Genomic DNA, 21,480 nt, shown 5'->3' with positions numbered 1-21,480 from the left:
GCGCTGACCTCTGACCCCTGAAGGAGCCATGAGCCACGATCGGGGCTCTCCGGGTCCTGGCGACGCCGTCGGGCAGTCTGCAGTAAGTCCTAAAGGGGTCGGCGTTATCACTGATGTGGTCAACTTGATGGTGGGGCATTTAAAAACTAAAAAGAGGGCGTGGCCTTCGGGAATTAAAAGGCGCGTTTGACACTCTAGAATTAAATGAAGGTCTTTTGTCCTCCAGTCTTCACTGAACCGTAGTGATGAAGAAGAGGAGGAAGACGGTCCTTTGGAGGTCCAGCAGTGTCCTCCAGCTCACGCCCCACCAGAGGAACACAAAGTCCTGGACAAGCAGGACATTGAAGGTGACACAAAAAGTCTTTTTTCTGGGATGTCCTCATCGCCATGAGTTAAGATTGTTGCGAAGGTTCCTGAAGGTCCGGCTCGGGGCGTTCAGGTTTGGTTCTGCAGAACTCTGAGGGTCCCCCTGCAGGTTCTCTGGAGGTTCTGACAGTTACTGCGGCGGTTTAAAGCTTTAGGAGGCGGATCAGGTGGTTCTAACGTCTCGGACGGTGACGCCACGGCGTTCCGGGCGGGTTCTGGAAAGGGGTTCCGTGAGAAACTGACAAAATCTGAATTTGGCCCGCGGTCCCTGAAGGCAACATCATTTGAGGGCAAACCGAAGGAATGTTTTCCAACATAAAAGGCATTTCTGTCACGTCTTGGTTTTCATCACGTGACCCTGAAGGTGACCTGAGCACAATGCCCCCGTCCCACGGCCCGAGCCCACGGCCTCTATCTATTGTTGCTGGCGTGCGGTTCTGGTTCTGGTTCTGGAGCTCTGTCCGCCTCGGATCAAGTCCCACCCTGTTATGGTCGTGGTCGGATGTTTCAACTGTCTGCCGGCTGATCTCAGTGAGTACCGGTACTTCTCGAATTCTGCCGCGCTAAAACGGGCCGTGTCTGAGCTGCTGCGGTTCTGTTCAGCTAAACGGACCGCCTCCGATTTTAGTTTATATCGTACCAAACGGAGCAGCGCTCCCAATCTATCCACGATGCAATGACAATAAAAAGGCTTTATTCTATTCTATTGATGAGAAAATCTAATTTAAGCAGAAACTGGACTCATCTGTGTGTGCGTGTGTGTGTGTGAGAGAGAGAGAGAGAGAGAGAGAGAGAGGTGATTGGATTATTCAGAGTTCTCGTCTCACCTTACTGAGTCTTCTCCTGGGAAAAGTCAAGACTTAAACCTTGTTGGTCTGCAGAAAGTTCCCATGAGAGAGAGAGAGAGAGAGAGAGAGAGAGAGTGCGTGCGTGTGTGTTTTCATGTCAGACAGGTGAGGTCAGGAGAACAGAAAACAGTGAAAAGTGAGAAATCCTCTCCTTTCTGTGCCCCCCCCCCCCCCACGTAACCCCCTCCCAGGTCACCGATTGGATGACATTCCGGCGGTTCGACCTCACCTGGTGAAGCGAGGCTCCAGACGACCGATTGTTCATGGTGAGAAAGATCAGCTCAGCGGCCGGACGCCATTGCACCTCCAGCACCTGCGACGGGACCGCCCACCTCGTGAGGTCAGAGGGCGGGGGGGGGGGACGTGACGCCTTTCTGCTTTGACACACACACTTCAGGTTTTACTCCACATCCATAATGAAAACCAAGTCAAATCGAGGTTTCTAGCGATGCTAATCTGGAAGCTAACAGAGGCGCACTTCCTGGAGCAACAGGAAGTCCAACCCACGTCCCCTGTCAGCTCCCATCTTCACGCTTTTATCTTTACCTAAACGGATTCTAGACGTCCACGTTCAGCATCGTCGGCCGTCGTCACCACCTGGAGTCTTTGGACGTTCTGAAGGCCCGGTCGGAGCGGCCCACGTCCTTTGACCGGTGCCGGTCCTGCAGTGAACGGGACGGTCTGGGTGGTTGTTCGCTGTTGGGACGCAACACAATAGAAATGTCCAAAACTGACGTGAGGGATGAAAGACGAGCCGGGACTTTGGGCCGGTTAATCCAGCGGCATTGTGAACGGACGCCAAAGTGGACTCTGAGAGTAATGAGAGCGAGACAGACAGGTGAGACAGACAGGTAGCTAGCCGGAGGTGAAGTCAGGGGGACGTCTCCGTCCCGCTTCAGTCTGACCTGGTCTTCAGGATGGTCGGTTTGGATCTGACGAGTCGGCAGAGGAAGGTACGGGCTGACGTACGTCGTCTTCGGTTCCTGATTTTCTGACGCCGTCTGGGGACTTGGACGTTTGCTAAAGAGACCGCCTCTGAATGTGGGACACATATCTGTGTGCAGGTCTTCGTGGAGCTGAACGAGCTGGTCATCGACCGGAACCAGGAGCTCCAGTGGAGGGAGACGGCTCGATGGGCCCCGTTTGAAGAGGAGACGGAACCCTGGGGAACGCCCGACGTCCACTCGCTGTCCTTCCGCTCCCTGCTTGAGCTGCAAAAAACCATCTCCCATGGTGAGGAGGAAGCTGCATTCTGCTGCCCCCCCCCCCCCCCCCCCATGGAAGAACCCAATGTAAAAAGAATTAAGCAGGGTTTAAGGGTTTCAGGACTTTCTTTTCAATAAATGTGGAAAATTTAACAAATTCTGGAATCATGAGTTTAAAATTTTTGAGAAATTATGGTTCACTTTAGAACTTTAAGATGCTAAATAATGAGATTATGATTCTTATTTGTTATTCACACATTTAATTTTTTTTACAAGATTTAGTCAAATTAATAGACACTTTCTTCCGATCCCTTAATATATTAAAGGATCTTTTATTGAATTTGAATGTTTTATACCAACTGATTTGAAAACAACAGTTTAAATTCAGCTTTTGATTGCATGTAGCATTTTCTATATTTTAATGTCATTTATTCATCTGACAGGAGAGAAGAGATCGCATTGCGTTGTGTAATTTTAATTTATTGAGCCCTTTAGATTGTTAGGACGATAAAGGTGTGACAGGATCAGGTTAGAAGTTCAGCAAACAAAATAAAAGTGATCATCATTATGTTAAGATCAATCACCGAACACACAATAAGCCAATATCAGTGCCTTTAAGAGAGAGGTAGAACAGAGTGTCATCAGCATAAGGTGAGACCTAGTGATTTAAAAAGGGATGAAATATCGTCCGCTCTGATGATGTCATACGTGTGATGTCATGGCATTGTGTTTTCAGGGGTGGTGCTCCTGGATCTGAAGCAGAGGACTCTGCCAGCGATTGCCCAACAGGTGGTGGAGCAGATGGTGATCTCGGGTCAGATCAAAGCCGAAGACCGGGCCGGCGTCCTCGGAGCTCTGCTGCTCAGACACAGGTTGGTGTTTAGAAAGACGCACGTCTGTCCATTGATCTGTCGGCGCACCCACGAATACAACGATCCATTCAACGAGTTCCGTTCACCCGAGCAGGAGCTGGAACTCCGTCCCCCGTAGAGCGCTTCAATCAATCGATCAATCGATCGAGGTGAATCGATTACAGCTCTGTGCTTGTTGGTTTATCAGTCACCCCAGTGATGAGAAAGATCGCAGCCTGTTCAGCAAGAACATCCCGGCAGCCAGCATGGCCACCCTGACGGAAAGGCACGGCGGCCAATCGGAGCCCTGCAACGATCTGGCGAATCACGGCGAGGCAGACGGAGACGAGAGCAAAGTAAGAAACGCGCAGCTTTTTAAATCGCCGCCTACTTTCCCACCATCACGACTCATCGTGGTCGGCGTGCCCCTGGTTACGTGTTCAGACCCGAATCCGGCGTGACGTGAAGCTGGTGATCCCGGAGAGAGCCGAGGCCACCGTCGTCCTCGTGGGTAAGCCTCGCATTGGGCCTCGACCCTGAGGGGCTGTGGGTTCGGCAGGCTGACCCCCCCCCCCACCCCCCCTCCGCTGCGTCTGCAGGTGACGTGGGCTTCCTGGACCGGCCCTCCGCGGCGTTCGTGCGGCTGCAGGAGGCGGTTCTGCTGGAGTCGGTCCTGGAGCTTCCTGTTCCCGTGAGGTTCCTCTTCCTCCTGCTGGGCCCGCCCACCGCCGACGTGGACCACCACCACATGGGGCGCTCCATCTCCACGCTGATGTCAGACGAGGTTCGTCCCAGCCGCCGCCAGGTTGCAGAATTCACCCGGAATCTTCTGGATTGGTGGGAAAGTGACGTGAAATGAAATCCTCCTCAGCGCTTCCAGGAGGTGGCGCACCAGGCCAGTGACCGCCGGGACCTGCTGACGGCTGTCAACCATTTTCTGGACCGCAGCGTCGTCCTGCCTCCCTCTGAAGTCGGCGGGGACGAGCTGCTCCGCTCGGAAGCTCGCACCCGACCGGATTTGCTCCAGAGCAGGGAGGAGGAGCCGAGCGGCAAACCAGCCGGCATCCAGCCGGATGAAGGTCGGTTGCTATGGGAACACCTCGTTAGACGGACAGTCCGTCTGAAGCCGGTCTGACGAGGAGCCGGATTGTTTTTCCAGATTCCCTGATTCCCCCCGAACCCGAGGTCGAGCCCCTGAGGCGCTCCGGCCGTCTCTTCGGAGGTTTGATCAAAGACGTGGCTCGACGCTACCCGCAGTATCTCAGCGACCTGCGGGACGCCTTGAACCCTCAGTGCATGGCCGCCACCATCTTCATCTACTTCGCCGCGCTGTCGCCCGCCGTCACCTTCGGCGGACTTCTGGGTGAGTTTGAGCTTCGGCGACGCGGCGATGGAGCTCGCCGTCGGTCGAAGCCAAAGTTTCCCGGGTTCCCCTCGCCCCGTCTCTGCAGGAGAGAAAACGGAGGGTCTGATTGGCGTGTCCGAGCTGATCGTCGCCACGGCGATACAGGGCGTGGTGTTCAGCGTGCTGGGCGCTCAGCCTCTGCTGGTGATCGGCTTCTCGGGGCCGCTGCTGGTGTTCGAGGAGGCGTTCTTCAACGTGAGCTGTCCCTCGCCGACGTGTGGACGTTGTCCCCGAGCGGCATGTCTGACCGCCGCCATGTCCCCCCCCGTTTAGTTTTGCCGAGCCGGCGGGATCGACTACCTGACGGGCCGGGTGTGGATCGGGTTCTGGTTGGTGCTCATCGTCTTCCTCACCGTGGCGCTTGAAGGAAGCGTCCTGGTCCGCTTCGTCTCCCGTTTCACTCAGGAGATCTTCTCCTTCCTCATCTCCCTCATATTCATCTACGAGACGTTCGCCAAACTGGTCAAGGTGAGGCGCGGCTTCACAGGTCGGCGCGTCCCACGTGGTCACGCTGACGTCCACCCCCCCCCCCCCCCTTCTCTCTTTCTCCAGATATTTCAGGAGCATCCTCTTCAGAATTGTTACCGTGGAAACGGCACCCTACCTTCGCCTCTGTGCAACTCCACGGCGGCGGCGGCTGGGACCCGCGGGGAGGCCGCCGGCGAGCCGAACACGGCGCTGCTGTCGCTCATTCTCATGTCAGGAACGTATTTCATCGCGTTCTACCTGCGACAGTTCAAGAACAGCTGCTTCTTCCCTGGCAGGGTGGGTCCAGATCAAACGTGTGTGTGTGTGTGTGTGTGTGTGTGTGAGTCAAACCCGATCGCTGATCAACCAACCCGATCGTGCGTTGCTCCAGCTCCGCAGGATCATCGGCGACTTCGGGGTGCCCATTGCCATCCTGATCATGGTGCTGGTGGACGGCGGCGTGGAGGACGCCTACACGCAGGTCGGGGTCCTGAACGTGCGCCCGCGCGTCCCGATCGATCGCGTGACCCCCAAACGTTGTTTGTTGTTCCGCTGTTTACTCGGGACGTCCCGATCCGATCACGAGCTTGAGGACTCGATCAGGACTTGATATGGATCGCTGTGGCACAGAGTGAGACCTCTCTGCTACAGACAGAGACGGTAACGCGTGCGGCGTGATGTCACTTCCTGTCTGAATGCTTTTTATGTATATTAAAGAAGCATCGGATCGGGACTCGGACTCGGACTCGGGGTCAATGACGCCTGATCGGGACGTCCCTACTGGTATTTATTTATCGCTGAACCCTCTTCCTATTGGCTGACAGAAACTGAGCGTGCCGAGCGGATTCTCCGTGTCGAGTCCGGAGAAGCGCGGTTGGCTGATCTCTCCTCTGGGCTCAGACGGACAGTTCCCCGTCTGGATGATGGCTGCCAGCGTCCTGCCGGCGCTCCTCGTCTTCATCCTCATCTTCATGGAGTCCCAGATCACGGCGTACTATTGATCGATTGGTTTATAATCCACTGATTTGTCGGATGTTCTGTCTGATCCGACACAAATCGGACTTTCTTCTCCGCCAGGCTGATCGTCAGCAAGAAGGAGCGGATGCTGGTGAAAGGGACCGGCTTCCACCTGGACCTCCTCCTCATCGTGGTCGTGGGAGGAGTCTCGGCGCTGTTTGGGTTGCCGTGGTTATCGGCCGCCACGGTCCGCTCCGTCACCCACACCAACGCCCTCACTGTCATGAGCAAAGCCGCGCCCCGGGTCCGGGAGGTGAAGGAGCAGCGGCTGACGGGCTTCCTGGTGGCCGTTCTCGTCGGTAGGGGGCGCTGGTTTCCCGTGTTCCTGCAGACATGGCCGCCGCTACGGGCTTCACGGCTGCTCTTCCCTCCAGGTCTGTCCATCGTGCTCGGGGAGGTTCTGGGTCGGATCCCTCTGGCCGTGCTCTTCGGGATCTTCCTCTACATGGGCGTGATGTCGTTGAACGGGATCCAGCTCACCGAGCGACTCGTCCTGCTGCTGATGCCCCCGAAGTACCACCCCGACCAGAGCTACGTCCGTAAGGTCGGCCCCGCCCCTCGGCCCCGCCCCCCGGCTGTCCCGAAACAGACAGAACTTCTTTCTCCACCACCTCACCTGTTCTTCCACAGGTGCGCACCTTAAGGATGCACCTATTCACTCTCGTCCAGCTGACTTGTCTGTCCCTGCTCTGGGTTGTCATGGCGACGGCAGCAGCGCTGGCTTTCCCCTTCGTGCTGCTGCTGACCATCCCGGTGAGGATGCTGCTGCTGCCCCGCCTCTTCACCCCGAGAGAGCTGCAGAGCGTGAGTCGCGCCGCTAACGCCGCTAGCATGCTAGCAGTAGCATTTGACATGTGGATGTGACATTCATTTTGCTGCCATGGCAACAATCCTGCAGCTGGATGCTGATGATGCAGAGCCCCCCCTGGAGGAGAAGGAGGGGCAGGACGAGTACGCCCAGCTGCAAATGCCCGTGTGACCCGGAAGCAGCCTCCCCATTGGTCAAGTCGACTCCTTGATTAGTGCATCTGCTATTAATCCAGAATCAGAGCTGGTCTGTGGTAAAAGTGGAAAATGTACCTTTAAAACTTCGATTGAAACATATATAAGATTTTTTTAAAGCCTCCATTATAAGTAAATGGGAAAATCCAGAAGTTTTTGTATCCATACCGCTGTATAAAAACACTGCAGTTTAAACCAGCCTTTAACGCATTAAAATATGAATGAGATTCATTTCTATGTTGTGGCCAATTATTATTCGTCAAGGGGTTTAAAAATCACATTAAAAATACGCATGTGAGGATTTATAACAATACTCTAGAACACATTTCAAATATTTACAGTATGTTAAACATATCATTTCTAAAAATCCCTTTCAGTAATTGTTTTATTACATATATTGTAGTTTGGTACGTTTGACAGCGTATACTAAATGTATACATTAATTATACCCACTGTAAAATCTGTATAAATACACAGTAATATTTTAAATTAAATTGTTTTATTTTTACATATAGTAATCACAAATCATATCATATATAATTGTATTAATTATGCATGCCTATACACTAAAAATATCCAATTATTGCTGTGAGTACTAATATGTTTATAGTACTTATACAACTGCTACTGCTGGTACTTCCAGTACTACTTGTTGCTGTTACTGGTAAATACTTTTGTATACTATGGTATCCATCTTGAAGAACTCCATCCCACCCGCCCATGACTTACCTGGTCGTCATGGCGACCTCCCTCTCCAATGAAACCCGACCAGGCGTGGCGGCTTTTGGTCACCTGAGCCGAGCTGCTGCTGAAAGTTTGATGGAGACGGTCAGAGAGCCCGTCCGCCGCATTCGGACCACCGACACCTGAACAGGTAGACGCTCTCGTGGGACGCTCTGAGGCTTCACAGGCAGGTAACGGCAAGTTTTATAAACTCATACCGCGTATCCTGTGTCTCACCTGTCTCATCTGTGTCTCATCTGTGTCGCATCTGTGTCTCACCTGTGTCTTACCTGTCTCATCTGTGTCTCATCTGTGTCTCACCTGTGTCTTACCTGTCTCATCTGTGTCTCATCTGTGTCTCACCTGTCTTACCTGTCTCATCTGTGTCTCATCTGTGTCTCACCTCTGTCTTACCTGTGTCTTACCTGTCTCATCTGTGTCTCATCTGTGTCGCATCCGTGTCTTGCCTGTGTCTCATCTGTGTCTCACTTGTGTCTCACCTTGTCTCATCTGTTTCACCTGTGTCTCATCTGTGTCGCATCTGTGTCTCACCTTGTCTCATCTGTGTTTCACCTGTGTCTCATCTGTGTCTTACCTTTGTCTCACCTTGTCTCATCTGTGTCTCACCTTGTCTCATCTGTGTCTTACCTTTGTCTCACCTTGTCTCATCTGTGTCTCATCTGTGTTTCACCTGTGTCTCATCTGTGTCTTACCTTTGTCTCACCTTGTCTCATCTGTGTCTCACCTGTGTTCCTCTGAGTCCAGTTTGACCGGATTCAAGTTGAACTTCCGACTCTTTCCCGACAGGTGATGCTGTCGGGATGTCTGACGGGAAGCAGAGATCTTTGTCCACCTCTGGGGAGTCTCTGTATCACGTCCTGGCTCTGGAGAAAGGCTGTAGCCATGACGAGATCAGGAAGTCGTACAGGTGAGACGTCGCGCGGTCGCTTTCCTCCCCGTCACTGCTTCAGAATGCGTTGGCATCACGGCCCGGGTGTGGTTCCAGGAAGCTGGCGCTGCGGTTCCATCCTGATAAGAACCCGGACAACCCGGAGGCGGCGGAGAAGTTCAAAGAGCTGAACGGCGCTCACGCCGTCCTGTCCGACCTCACCAAGAGGAACATCTACGACTCGTACGGCTCTCTGGGACTCTACGTGGCCCAGCAGTTCGGCGAGGACAACGTCAACGCCTACTTCATGCTATCTACCTGGTGGGCTAAGGTGGGCGGGGCTTACACCGACTATGACCCGCATGTTCCCGCCAGACGTTTTTCAGCATCCCTTTCATGTCTGGCTCCGCCCACAGGGTCTGTTTGTGCTTTGCGGGATCCTGACTGGATTTTACTGCTGCTGCTGTCTCTGCTGCTGCTGCAACTGTTGCTGCGGGAAACTCAAGCCGTCGCCCACAGGTGAGGAGGCGGGGCCTGAGTACGTCTCCCCCGATGACCTGGAGGAGGAGATACGCAACGATCCAGACAACGGTGAGACAGATGTTTAACGGCCTCTACGCCGGCCAAGCGGACGCGACGTTAAAAACAGTTTCGGGTTTTTTTTGTTTCTCTGCAGGCGTCGACGCTCCAATTGTTCAGCAGCCGACAAACGCCGGCGAGAAAACTCAGTTGATCGCCGATGGACACCGCAGATACGGAGACACCTACACATGAAGCCCACAGGAAACAGGAAGCTGGAAACAGGAAATGCCTCGCCGCTGCGGCGATCTCACCTGTAACAGCTGAAACTTGAACCTGACAGCAGGTGAACTTCAAGTCACTTTAACCTACGGCTAAAATAAAAGCTGAAGTCCGAAACAAATACGTGTTAAAGCTGATATTTAGTTATTTTGTCCTCAGAGACACACAACAGCGTTGTCACATTCTCATGTAGGCTATATATTCCAACCTATACCTTTGTCACAATAAGTCATATCAACCTTACCTTGCTGATGTAAATAATGTTTTAATTTGAAAGTACGTTTCCTGTTGGAGTCCTTTATTTGTGTGTGTGAAGCTTGACGGTATAAAAAGAACTGAAGAAAATCAAGTCTGGTTTGTGAGACAACAGCTGTGATGATGTCATGTGATGATGTCATGTGATGATGTCACCAGGTTAATGATGATGATGAGTTCTGTTCGGGTGCAGCTTCTTGTCCTCGTGGACGTAGGCGAGAATAGGAACGTAGATTGACAAATAAATTGAGAGCGATGAGATTAAAGAACATAAAAGAGATTAAAAATTATACAGAAATTAAATTGGGCGAGCTGATTCTACTTTTAAATACTTGTTTCTGTCTCCAGTTGCCATACCAAGTTTTTAGTGTCGTTACTTTTTTCTGCCAGTAGGTGGCAGCACTGCAGTAACCCTTGAATGACGTGATGGATATCAGTAATACGCTAGAAAATATCCGCTATTTATCTAAATATTCAAAATTTTATGAAATGTTTTGTAATTAATATAACAAACATTTCCGAATTTTGGCTTGTATTAGTATAAGCTAAAAAAAAAATACACAAATGGCTTTATCCTAGTTAGCGTGTAACATAGCTTTTAAATATCATCCCTTGTTTGTTGAACTTTACAAGGCAACCAGAGCGGTTATAAAAACGTCCAAGTTTTAATAAATAAACATTTTACGCGAAGGCGGAGCCTTAAAAAGCACATCTAAACTTTCGTTTATCGGCAAACTAATGGTTCGCGCCGGCTAGGACGAAGGCGGAAGTACGTTGGAGCGAATCCTTTCGCTCCGGCGAGACGACTCTTCGACATCCGTCGGTCGACATTTTCGGCACAGCGTCATCAGCGCTGACGCGCGGCTACGCGAGCGAACGCGCAGGCCGTCCGCTCGCACCGTAATTAGTGACGAGTCTCGCTACGTAGAACTTCGGTAAGTCACCGCGAAGCGGCCGCATTTCCGCCCGGGGCGGGGGAAGAGGAGGACGAACGCGTCTGCGCCGCCGAAAGTTTCATTCGCAAAACTTTATTAAACGAGCACGGCGCTGAATTAAAGGATCGACGGGAGTAGAAAAAAACCGATCCCGCGTCACTCCCTGCGCGGACGGAGATCGGTGTGACGGAATTAGACGGGTGTCGGATGTTGAGAGAATTTTTTAATTTCAAAATAAAAGAATAAAAAAAACAAATAAACAAGTCCACAAATATGAAAAATATCAGTATCACAACAAGAAAAATGTTGTTCACAAAAAACCTTTGCCTTCATGTGAGTTTTTGAGCATTTTGCTGAATTTGGTTACTTAAATAATTAACTTTAAAAACACACGTGTTATTTATGTTTACACATAAATAACACGTAAATAATCATGTTTACAGAAGGTGAAACGGCTGACGCTTATTGTGAAAGCCATAAACAAATATGTGAATTATTATTGCATTCATTTTATTTTTTTAAATAATTTTCCAAATTCATGGATTACATTTGCAATGATTCGACGAAAAACGACACGATGACATCACCATCATTATTGCAGACCCAGTGATCCAGAATTTGACGTGATGATGTCATACCTGGGGGGGGGGGGGGGGGGGGTCCTGTCGTTCAGCTCAGGACATAAATAAAATCTGAGTCGTTGACGGTATTGATGATGCGGGACGTGTCACCACTAAAATGCCCCCCCCCCCCCCCCACCGGGGTGTCTCCTCAGCGTCTGACTATGGACGCCCCAGCCCCCCCCCGGGTGGACAGCAGTTTGAATGAGTCCGTCACAGATGGGGAGGAGAACGGCAGTGAAGCCAGTTCATCTCCTTCTGAGGTGCACGCACGCACACACGCACACACACACACACACACACACACGCGCACCTTGTTTAGTGGCTTCCATGGCTCGTTGCCCGGGGCAACGTCTCAGCCCACAGAAGCTCCTCCAGATGTTCCGCCCTACGAACCGTGGCCGAACCATAAAGCCGCTTCTACATCTTTTTTTTTGTCTCCACCCATACCTGAAGCTGTGGGCGGGGCCAGAGTCTCCCGGAGCGCCGATCGTCCAGATGGCCGCCGGTTCGACGCTGCCGGTTCCGAAGGTCGACCGGGCCCCTAAGCGCTCCGTCATACAGTCCCTGCTGAGCCGGACTGTCCAGGTGGGAGGGGGGCGTGCCGTGCGTCCGCTACGTTTAAACGGGCCGCTCCTCATCCTCAGACCACGCCCCCCGACACGCGATGAACAAAGGCGCCGTTCGCTAATATTCTGAGAAGAGAACGGCCTGACTTTTGCAGGAATGTAATTTTCTGGGGACAGTGAAGAAACAGAAACGGGGAGGCGTGGTTTAGCTGATGCTTCATTTCCAGCTCCGTGATTGGTTGATTCGAACAGCAAAGTAAAACAAAAAACAAAAAACGTGCCGGTGTGCCACGCGTGGAGCACGAAATCACGACCGAGCGCTTTCTCTATTTGATAATAAGATAAGATTCTTATCAGGATCTTGCCTGAACCCGAGGTTTTATGAATGGAGCCCCTGTTTGTCGTTGCCGCGGTGACGCGTACTACTCACCGCCGTAAACGCTCCTTCTTTTCCTGCAGTGTTCCGCCGCGCTGGAGGCGGGGAATGATCCTCCGACCTCGGATAAGAGACGGGCGCTCCTCTCCAGGCGTCCGTCGTATCGGTGAGAGAACGTCGGCAGGCCACACGGAAGCAACCTGGGGGGGCGGGGCCTGACTCGTTCTCTCCTCCCGCCCACAGAAACATATTCGATGAGATTTTATCCGCATCGCCGAAAGTTCCCAACATTGAGGAAGAGGAGGCAGAGGAAGAGGTGAACTTCTCCAGCGCAGCCTCGACGCCGGTGTCCACCGCCATCTACCAGGCCGGATCCGGACAGTACAGTCAGTATGACCTGGGTAGGACCTTGTTAGGACCTGGTTAGAACCTGGTTAGAACCTGGTTAGGACCTGGGTAGAACCTGGGTAGAACCTGGCTAGGACCTGGTTGGAGCCTGGTTAGGACCTGGGTAGGACCTTCTTAGGACCTTCTTAGGACCTGGTTCGAACCTGATTAGGACCTGGTTAGGACCTGGGTAGGACCTGCTTAGAACCTGGGTAGGACCTGATTAGGACCTGGTTAGAACCTGGTTAGGACCTGGGTAGGACCTGGTTGGAGCCTGGTTAGGACCTGGTTAGGACCTGCTTAGAACCTGGGTAGGACCTTTTTAGGACCTGGGTAGGACCTGATTAGGACCTGGTTAGAACCTGGGTAGGACCTGGGTAGGACCTGGGTAGGACCTGGTTGGAGCCTGGTTAGGACCTGGGTAGGACCTTCTTAGGACCTGGCTAGGACCTGGGTAGGACCTGGTTAGAACCTGATTAGGACCTGATCACGCACGCGCCAAACGGTTAGGACCTGATTAGGACTCAAAGACAAACTAAAGCCGGCGAGTTCAACTTAAACCTTAAACTCAAGTCCACCGAGGCTCCTTGCTGTTGATTGATCCTCCAAAGGAACCCCACGATATTTGCGACGGGTATCCAAGAACAATCTAGAACCTTCTGGTGCCGATCCAGATCAGACGGACGGTGGAGGTGGATCTAGTGTTGTGATTCTGGATGAGCTGCTCGGCGGAGGTCTGCGCTTCTCTAGCTCTCTGTAATCTCCCCTCTAGTCTCTGGACACACACGCGCGCACACACACGCACACACGCACACACACACACACACCATCCTCTTGTTTGTCTCTGGCTGCGTCACTGCTGCTAAAAATACAGCCCCCCCCCCCCTACTTCAGTTGACTCCTCCCCCCCCACTACACTTCTCTATTTGACCCTCTGTTCTGTCGGCGGGGTGAGGAAGAGGAGGGAGGGAGCGACTCTAATCCAGGGAGTTTTACTGACTTCAGCGGGCAGCAGTGACGTCATTGTGATGTCAGCGCCTGTAACTGTAATCAGGCGGCGAAGCTGACGGGCGACGCGACGCACTCCGGTCTCCGGTTCAGCGGGAGAAGAGAGGAGGAAGAGGAGGAAGAGAGACGCGCGGAGCAGGACAGGTAGAGTGTTTTAAGCCCCGAGCGCGCCGCGCTGGATTATTGGAAACCGGAGATGGCTGTTACCGGAGACGAGACCGAGTCAGGTAGAGTTTCCGTTAACGACTGGGTGCGTCACAGCGTTCACCGGCTTCCGTGTTTACGCGCTAGAGCAGGTCGAGTCACCGACTTCTGAATGAGTTCACGGTGCGGCGTGACGGAGCCGTCCGCAGGCTGGACGGCGGTGCTTCCGGTTTCTGAACCGGAAACGTCCGGGCCGACCGGCTCCGTGAACGCGGTTCCCGTCGGTCCGCGTCTCCCGGTGAAAACGAGCCTCCGGTGGTCGCCCGGCAGAAAGGCTGTGTGTGTGTGTGCGCGCGTGTACGTGCGCGCGTAAGGGTTAAGATAGTCGTCAGCTTGACGTCATTCCCGTTTCCTGGAACAGAGAGTGCAGAACGTGTGAGTGATGACGCAAACGCTGACGTCAGCGCGGCCCGACGCTATAATCACAATGAGCGCGTGTGTGTGTATGCGTGTGCGTGTACAAGTGCGCGGACTGGAGGGTGAAACTTCTCGGGAACAACAAGTGAGGAAGAGGAGCTGGAGCGGCTCGAAGGCGCGTCATCAGAACCTCCACGAGCGCGATCGATTCCACGCAGCTCAGGATCGATAGGCACGAATGGGGAGGAGTTAAATGTTAAACTGTTGTCACAAACAACTTGTTTATTTATTTTGTGTCTCCGTTTTGCACCTGAACGCAACACTTTGATCGCAATTTAACTATTAGTATTAAACTTTATTAGTATTAAACTTTATTTATTGTGTTGTTTTGTCAGGATTCCTGCCTAGTCTTTTTTTTTTTTTTGATTTGGTGCATATAAAAACAACTACAAAAAATAAATCAACAGACTCCGCCCCTTTACCCGAACCCGCACCAGACTACAAAGGCGTTTCTCTCAGCCATCCGACCAATCACGTGCGATCTGTCAGACAAACAATCACCTCCTTCCGGTCTGCGCTCTTCATGTAGAACCGGCATCTAGTGGCCGGTCGCGGTACTGCAGCGCGGCCGCAGACTCTGGCGCACCTGGCGTGCTGTGTGATGACGTCATTCCCTCTGTCCCGCAGCCGCCACCGGAGACATGCCCGCCTACCAGCTGCGTTCGCCCAACTCGGGCATCGGCATGGCCGCCTCGCCGGACGCCATGCAGAGCCCCTCGTCGCACCACGCCGAAGAGGTCACCCGCAAGAGGGAGGTCCGGCTGATGAAGAACCGGTAGGGGGCGCCGCTGCTTCTCCGTCCTGTTTATTAGCACGCCATTATTGATCGGCGACTCAAACACGCCTCCGCTCTGTCCCCCCCGTCCAGGGAAGCGGCCCGGGAATGCCGCAGGAAGAAGAAAGAGTACGTCAAATGCCTGGAAAACCGCGTGGCGGTGTTGGAAAACCAAAACAAGACCCTGATCGAGGAGCTGAAAGCGCTGAAGGACATTTACTGCCACAAGGGGCAGTAGCGGCCGCCGCCGCCGCGGGACGAAGACGCTTTCCAAACGGCTGCGGCAAAACGAACCGAAAACGACTTGGGAGAGACTCTGGGACAAAAAAAAAAACGCTCCGACCGTCTTTGTTTCTCCGCTTCACGAGCGTCCCGGCCAATCAAAACCGTTCTGATCATGTGATCTCTGCACGCCACTATGCTCGCCGTTGCTTTTAGCGCACGGGCGTAGCCTGCTGAAGAAGAGGAAGAGGAAGAGGACGGACAGGTGCTTCCTGAGACTCGGGATGGGGGGGGGGGGGGGGGGGGGTCAGAGGGTCAGCCGATGAGGCAGATCCACCCGTTTCCCTGGCGACGCCTCCCGAGTCGTGCACGCCGCCGTTCCGTTGGTCATTTCATGAATTCCGTCGCGTGAAAAGTGTCTTCAAAGGTCGTCGGGGGAGATTTCTCCCGTTTCCGCCGCCTGCCGACCCGGTTTGATCCGTCCGCGTCCTCGATTGGGTCGGTTCCGAAGAGCCGTTAAACGTTCGCAGTCGACGCCGATTTTACTTTTTAACGTTAGTTTTTTATCATTCAGAGCGACTTTAGCGATTCTTCGACTCGCCGTCCGTCACGGGCGCCATCGCAGCGGCGCCGACCCACCGTGGGTCGTGTTTCTGACGGCTGCTCGCCTCCTTCCTGGATCTGTTTTAATGTCGGCGCCGCCCACGCCCCTTTAAGGCGCCCTTCAGCGACGTGGTGATGATGTCATCACGGTGACTCACCTTTAATCCGCAGGTGGCCGCTTGCTCGATGACGACGACCTTCGGGTTCTTCTGCGGCGGCGTCTGAAAACTCGTCGTTAAGAAGCCGGAACTACTTTTGTAAATCTAATAAAATGTTCTAAAGCGATTGTTTCCCGATCTCTGTGTTCTCGCCGCCGCCGCCGTATCTGGCTCAAAGGCACAAAACAGTTATCAGTTCTTATCTCGGCTCACAGGAAGTGAGGAATAGGAGGAGGAGGAGGAGGAGCTAGTTTATCTGCCCGGGACAAATCCATTTGGGAAGAGTCAACAGAATCCAGCGTTTCGTTTGTTTTGGTTTCACGATGACGCTGTTGCTGGGCAACGCCTCCTCTTCTGGACGTGCTGGTGACGAAGAGAGAAAAAGGAGGAGGAGAAAAGGGGGGGGGGGGGGGATCCGAGGGGGGGGGGGGGGCTCCGAGGGGGTTCATGACAGCAGAAGATCAGCCTTCCAGGTTATTTAACTTATTGGTGCAGGCAGGGCAACAACACCACGCCCACAACGACGCTCCGGGATCCCGGTGGGGGCGTGGCTTAAGTCTGGATGAGTTTCTGCTCATTCAACAATGAAGCTATAAAAGATCCTGAAAGTACAGAAGAGATTTCTCTGAAGCTTCACTGTGTGAGGTTGTGAACTGTTTGGCCTCGGCGGAGCGCGTGCGCGTGCCCGTGCGCGTGCGCGTGCGCGCCCCCACCGGGCCAGATGTTGTTGCTCAGAGGAACCTGTGAGTCAGGAATGTTGTTGAAGTTTCCCAGACTTCCCAAAAAGTCCCACATTAAATAGTGGCGGCGTTTATTATGAATGAAAACGATTAGAGATGCTGCGGGGGCGGGGGGGGGGGGGGGGGCGTGGTGACGTCAGCGCGCCCTCGATGGAGGAAAGGATGAAATCTGAAGGATGAATCGTTTCCATAGCAACCCTGGATATAACGCGGCGACCTCGGGGGGGGGGGGGGGGCGGAATGTTTGTGTTGTTGGTCGCACAAACACCGAAACGCTGAATCTTATCACGCACGCGCCGAACGGCAACGCCCACCCACGGAGGAAGCAACGTCGGTCTTATCTCTCACAGAAACCCACGAAGCAGCAGTTCATGCAGACCGTCGGTCCTTACATGGCGCACGCACACACGCACACACACGCACACGCACACAAAGACTTCTGGTCAGCAGCAAATGGACGTTTTCCTGGCCTTTGGTCCAGTGTCGCAGGAGTGGAAAATTCCACCTCTCGAGACGAAACCCCCCCCCCGAGGCCTACTGCGTCATTACAAGGATCAAGGAGGACCTCTAGCGGCCGACGCGCGCTACTGCAACCCGGAGTGCGCCAATAACGGAAGCGTTTGCTGCCGCGTCAGAGGACCGGTTCAACACGCGGGATGAAAAACACATCCGGTTTATCCATTAGGTTTTATTCATGAGCGATAAAAACATAAAGCTGAAATCTTTCGTGACTTAAGAGCATGAGCGATGATTAAAAATGTGGCCTCCGCAGAGTCATCAGCCGCCACCGCCAGGAAGACGACTTCCTGACTGGCTGATCGCCGCTGCTTCGCTTTCTTCTCTCTCACCGGTCGAAACGTTTTTTAAGTTATTGATGATTAGATTTGGATGAATATTATTTTGTCACAACAGTAAAAGCTTCTTATATCCGGATATGTTTGACTTTAAAGCATGAAAGGCAGGTCCGGATTAGAGGATCGATTGGCTAATGCCAGAGCGACGGATGCAAAACGCTTTTGTGACAAAAGAACTCGTGAAGAATAAACACACCGGAAATGACATCAAAACTGTCTCTCGCATTCGGCTGACCTCATTACAGAACAGCTTTTACAGGTGTTTTAAACTCTCAAATTTACAACAATGTATTGCAAGACATGATCCAGTAATCTATTACATCATTCTGCAGAAAGATACGTTCCTCTTGAAGCCCTCTCAGGGTGCTGATATATTTATTACCTATTAAGGTTTTTAGATCCACATTTGATTGGACCGTTTCTAAAGCGGCTTCAACGGTTGTTCGATATTTAACCGCCAGAGGGAAGCAAAACGCAACTTTAATCGTCTCTGCAGCCTTCTGGGCCACGTGATGTATTCATACTATATAATATCAAGTAAAATAAAGCAACGTTAAAACATTAATTTATTGTCTTGGTGAGGAAAACAGACTGTAACTCCTTGAAATTACGCATCACGAACGCTTCCTGGTTGTCTTTACGCACGACGGAGCGACCGCGCGTGATTGTCTCTCCCGTGCGCGTCTCTTTAATGAACGTTAGCAACACGCATTCAACAAGACAGAGTCTCAAACTAAAACTAAAAGACGGATACATGGAGCGGGTGGAAGATTACGCCTCAATGCGTAAAACAGGATGACACTGGTCCCATTGAGCCCGGATCAGGGCCCCGGCGGGGGGGCAAAGGTCTCGAGCTAAGAACCAGACTAAACCGCAGGGGGTCATTAAACCCTAACCACCTGTGCCCCCCCCCCCGCTGCGTCTCACAGCGCGTAAATCTGCGACACTGGGAGGGTTAAAGAACACATCCCGTGTGGCTCCAGAGGGAACCTCCAAACGCACGCGCACACGCACGAAGTGTCCTCGCTGGAATGAGCAGCACGCACGAGGGACGTTCAATAAAAGTGGTTTTTATTCTCAAAATAAATTCTTCTATCAAAGTGGAAATTATACAAATGTACAATCTGGTGGATTTACATATACAAATATACAAAATATATGTACACCAATAATTATATAAATACATATAATACACCGGAGCGACCCGGATGAGACCGTTTTAAGGCAGCGGAGGTTGTCGGTGTGAATCCGGCGAGCGGATCGGCCTCATCGTCAATCAATCTCTTTAAGACACGGCGGCTCTTTACAGGGTTTAACGGGACACCTACCGGGGGGGGGGGGGGGGGGGGGGGGGGGCGTGTCGGCTGAACCCATTCATTAAACTCAGATAAGAGCTGCATTCAGCGGGAACATTGTTCCGAAAGAGAATCCATTAGGCGCTCATTAATGTGCTAATTACAACACGCAACCCCCCCCCCCCCCGCCCAACCCCCCCTCTGACAGGTCGGCGACTCCCCTGGAAGCAAACACGCAAACCGCGCCTCGCGTGGATCGGTTCACACGCGGGACAGGGGCAGCTGTTTGGGACAGGACACCGAGCTGGCGGTCCCGGAGCGCCACGTGAGTCCGGTGCTGACGTCACTGTACGTGGAGCCGGCGGAGGCTTTGCCCCCCCAGCAGCAGCGCGTGCAGAAACTCCTCCAGGAGTCCAGGGTCTTCCCGGACCAGATCCAGGCCCCCGACGTGATGCCCACCAGGAGGCACATGAAGTACTTGAGCATGAACACGGCGTAGTCCGGCCTCTGCCGGACCGGGTCCGGGTCCGGGTCCGAGTCCGGGTCCGCGACGCACGCGCAGTTGTGCGTTATCTCCCACACCTGTCTGTTGTGCTGCTCGTAAAAGTAACACGCCACGATGACGGTGGCCGGGACGGTGTACAGAACCGTGAACACCCCGATCCGGATCATCAGCCGCTCCAGCTTGTCGGTCTTGGTTCCGCCTTGCTTGATGACGCTGCGGATCCGGAACAGCGAGACGAACCCGGCCAGCAGGAACATGGTGCCGATGAACAGGTAGATGACCAGCGGCGCCAGCACGAACCCGCGCAGGTTGTCCAGGTTCTGGTTCCCCACGTAGCAGATCCCCGCCACGGAGTCTCCGTCCACGGAGCTCAGCGCCAGAACCGCGATGGACTTCATGCTGGGCACGAGCCAGGCCGCCAGGTGGAAGTACTGTGCGTAACCGGCGATGGCCTCGTTCCCCCACTTCATCGCGGCCGCGAGGAACCAGGTGAGGGAGAGGATGACCCACCAGATGGAGCTGGCCATGCCGAAGAAGTACACGAGCAGGAAGACCACCGTGCACAGCGCGGGGCCCGTGGTCTCGTAGTGCACGTGCACGGCGCCGTGCGCGCCGCGGCTGCACGCCACCTCCTCGTGCCCGGCGATCAGCCTGACGATGTAGCCCACGGACACGAACATGTAGCACGCGGAGAGGAAGATGATGGGCCGCTCCGGGTACCGGAACCGGTCCATGTCGATGAGGAAGGTGGCGACGGTGGCGAAGGTGGACACGAAGCAGAGGACGGACCAGAGGCCGATCCAGAAGGCGGCGAAGGTCCTCTCCTCCGGGGTGAAGTAGGGGCTGTGGCACGGCATGGCGCAGTCCGCGACGCGCCCCGTCCGGACGCCGCTCACCGGAACCATCGGCGCGCGGCAGAAGCATCCCGGCTCGCACCGGGACGCCGCCGGTTTGCGCTTCCCGGGGCCGTAGCCGCTCTTCTTCCTGGGGCTGTGCGGCTTCGCGGCGGGCCGGTTGCTCGGTTTGGCCGCCGCCGCCGCCGCCGCCGCCGCCGCCGCCGCGGGAGACGCGGTCGTGCTCTGGCTCCGGTTGTAGTCCATGCACAGCGTGTCCCGGTCGCCCTGCTCGGGCAGCAGCTCGCACCTCATCCGGTCCGGCCACGGGAAGCCGTACTGCCGCATGAGCGGCGCGCAGCCGGCCCTGGCGCGCTCGCACACGCCCCGGCACGGCGGAAGGGGCTTCTTGTAGTCCTCCAGGCAGATCGGCGTGTACATGCTGCACAGGAAGAAGCGCAGGTCCGCGGAGCACCGGATCTCCACCAGCGGCCAGAACTGGTGCACCTCCAGCCCGGCCTCGTCCTGCGTGTCGTGGTTGAACCGGTTCGGCATGTGCGTGTGGTTGTAGCCGATCCCCCTGCAGAGCGGCACCGAGATCTCCTGGCACTGCGGCTCCTTGGCCGCCGCGCCGCCGCGGGTCAGGATGAGCGCGAGCAGCGCGCACCATCGCGCACGGAGCCGCTCCATCGTTCGCTTCCCGTGCGCGGGCGGCTCGTCCTCAACAGAGTGGCACTTTGCGCGCGGTTCGGCTAATCCCGGGGTTCCGTTGGACTCATGCTGGAGCGCGCGTAAAGGCTCGGATCTCCGGGACGCAGGACGGTCTGCGCTCCCTTTGTGTCGGTGCGGAGGCGAGCCTCGTTCACGGTGTCGTTCAGCTGGAGGGGACGGTGGCTCTTATACCGGGGGAGCGGGGACACGCCCCCCCCTGCGTGAGCGGGCGGGGGGGGGGGGGGGGGGGGGTCAATCAAGACTTCTCTCTGTCTCACACACTCTATTTACAAACAAGAAGGGGGGTAGGTTTAAAACAATGGGGGGGGGGGGGCACTGCATTTTATTCTCATGTTAGTTTTAGTTTTAACAAATGACTGTAAACATGTCTGGTCTTCAGGGGAGAGGAGCTCCCCCCCCCCCCCCCCCACCAAACCA

The 21,480-nt window shown here is 54.1% G+C and overlaps 4 protein-coding genes across 5 annotated transcripts; 3 read left to right on the top strand and 1 right to left on the bottom strand.

Annotated features, from left to right (window-relative positions):
• The first annotated feature begins 28 nt into the window (after positions 1-28).
• On the top strand, positions 29-7,139 carry slc4a2a (solute carrier family 4 member 2a). Its single transcript, XM_068748984.1, has 19 exons — positions 29-130; positions 227-347; positions 1,406-1,554; positions 2,279-2,447; positions 3,156-3,291; positions 3,479-3,626; positions 3,715-3,781; positions 3,870-4,054; positions 4,142-4,349; positions 4,430-4,633; positions 4,722-4,870; positions 4,949-5,143; positions 5,228-5,440; positions 5,535-5,624; positions 5,968-6,134; positions 6,221-6,459; positions 6,535-6,704; positions 6,791-6,964; positions 7,059-7,139. The coding sequence occupies exons 1-19, from the start codon at positions 29-31 to the stop codon at positions 7,137-7,139; spliced, it is 2,967 nt and encodes a 988-aa protein (XP_068605085.1).
• A 1,567-nt stretch (positions 7,140-8,706) lies between these two features.
• LOC137904270 (dnaJ homolog subfamily C member 5-like) lies at positions 8,707-9,548 on the top strand. Its single transcript, XM_068748430.1, has 4 exons — positions 8,707-8,813; positions 8,892-9,105; positions 9,191-9,365; positions 9,451-9,548. Exons 1-4 carry the CDS (start codon positions 8,707-8,709, stop codon positions 9,546-9,548), a joined length of 594 nt encoding a protein of 197 aa, XP_068604531.1.
• Positions 9,549-13,636: 4,088 nt separating this feature from the next.
• On the top strand, positions 13,637-16,231 carry LOC137904271 (cAMP-responsive element modulator-like). Of its 2 annotated transcripts, none has more exons than XM_068748432.1 (3): positions 13,637-13,869; positions 14,974-15,121; positions 15,215-16,231. In XM_068748432.1, exons 2-3 carry the CDS (start codon positions 14,988-14,990, stop codon positions 15,357-15,359), a joined length of 279 nt encoding a protein of 92 aa, XP_068604533.1. In that variant the 5' UTR covers positions 13,637-13,869; positions 14,974-14,987; the 3' UTR covers positions 15,360-16,231. The 2 variants fall into 2 exon arrangements, with proteins under 2 accessions (XP_068604533.1, XP_068604532.1); XM_068748431.1 differs by having other exon boundaries at positions 13,637-13,952.
• A 3,023-nt stretch (positions 16,232-19,254) lies between these two features.
• LOC137904268 (frizzled-8-like) lies at positions 19,255-21,021 on the bottom strand. Its single transcript, XM_068748427.1, has one exon. The coding sequence runs from the start codon at positions 21,019-21,021 to the stop codon at positions 19,255-19,257; it is 1,767 nt and encodes a 588-aa protein (XP_068604528.1).
• Positions 21,022-21,480: the final 459 nt, after the last annotated feature.

The sequence above is a fragment of the Brachionichthys hirsutus genome, chromosome 15, assembly GCF_040956055.1.
Source record: "Brachionichthys hirsutus isolate HB-005 chromosome 15, CSIRO-AGI_Bhir_v1, whole genome shotgun sequence".
Classification (NCBI taxonomy): Eukaryota; Metazoa; Chordata; class Actinopteri; order Lophiiformes; family Brachionichthyidae; genus Brachionichthys; species Brachionichthys hirsutus.
Note: the sequence above shows the minus strand (reverse complement) of the source record. Positions and strands in the feature narration are given on the sequence as shown.

Coding starts and splice junctions, on each gene's coding strand:
- LOC137904270 (XM_068748430.1), top strand. CDS start 8,707: ATGTCTGACGGGAAGCAGAGATCTTTGTCCACCTCTGGGGAGTCTCTG. Junction 8,814..8,891: donor GAGATCAGGAAGTCGTACAG/GTGAGACGTCGC, acceptor GTGTGGTTCCAG/GAAGCTGGCGCTGCGGTTCC. Junction 9,366..9,450: donor ACGCAACGATCCAGACAACG/GTGAGACAGATG, acceptor GTTTCTCTGCAG/GCGTCGACGCTCCAATTGTT.
- LOC137904271 (XM_068748431.1), top strand. CDS start 13,922: ATGGCTGTTACCGGAGACGAGACCGAGTCAG. Junction 13,953..14,973: donor CGGAGACGAGACCGAGTCAG/GTAGAGTTTCCG, acceptor TCTGTCCCGCAG/CCGCCACCGGAGACATGCCC. Junction 15,122..15,214: donor GTCCGGCTGATGAAGAACCG/GTAGGGGGCGCC, acceptor CCCCCCGTCCAG/GGAAGCGGCCCGGGAATGCC.
- slc4a2a (XM_068748984.1), top strand. CDS start 29: ATGAGCCACGATCGGGGCTCTCCGGGTCCTGGCGACGCCGTCGGGCAG. Junction 348..1,405: donor GGACAAGCAGGACATTGAAG/GTGACACAAAAA, acceptor ACCCCCTCCCAG/GTCACCGATTGGATGACATT. Junction 6,135..6,220: donor ATGGAGTCCCAGATCACGGC/GTACTATTGATC, acceptor CTTCTCCGCCAG/GCTGATCGTCAGCAAGAAGG.
- LOC137904268 (XM_068748427.1), bottom strand. CDS start 21,021: ATGGAGCGGCTCCGTGCGCGATGGTGCGCGCTGCTCGCGCTCATCCTG.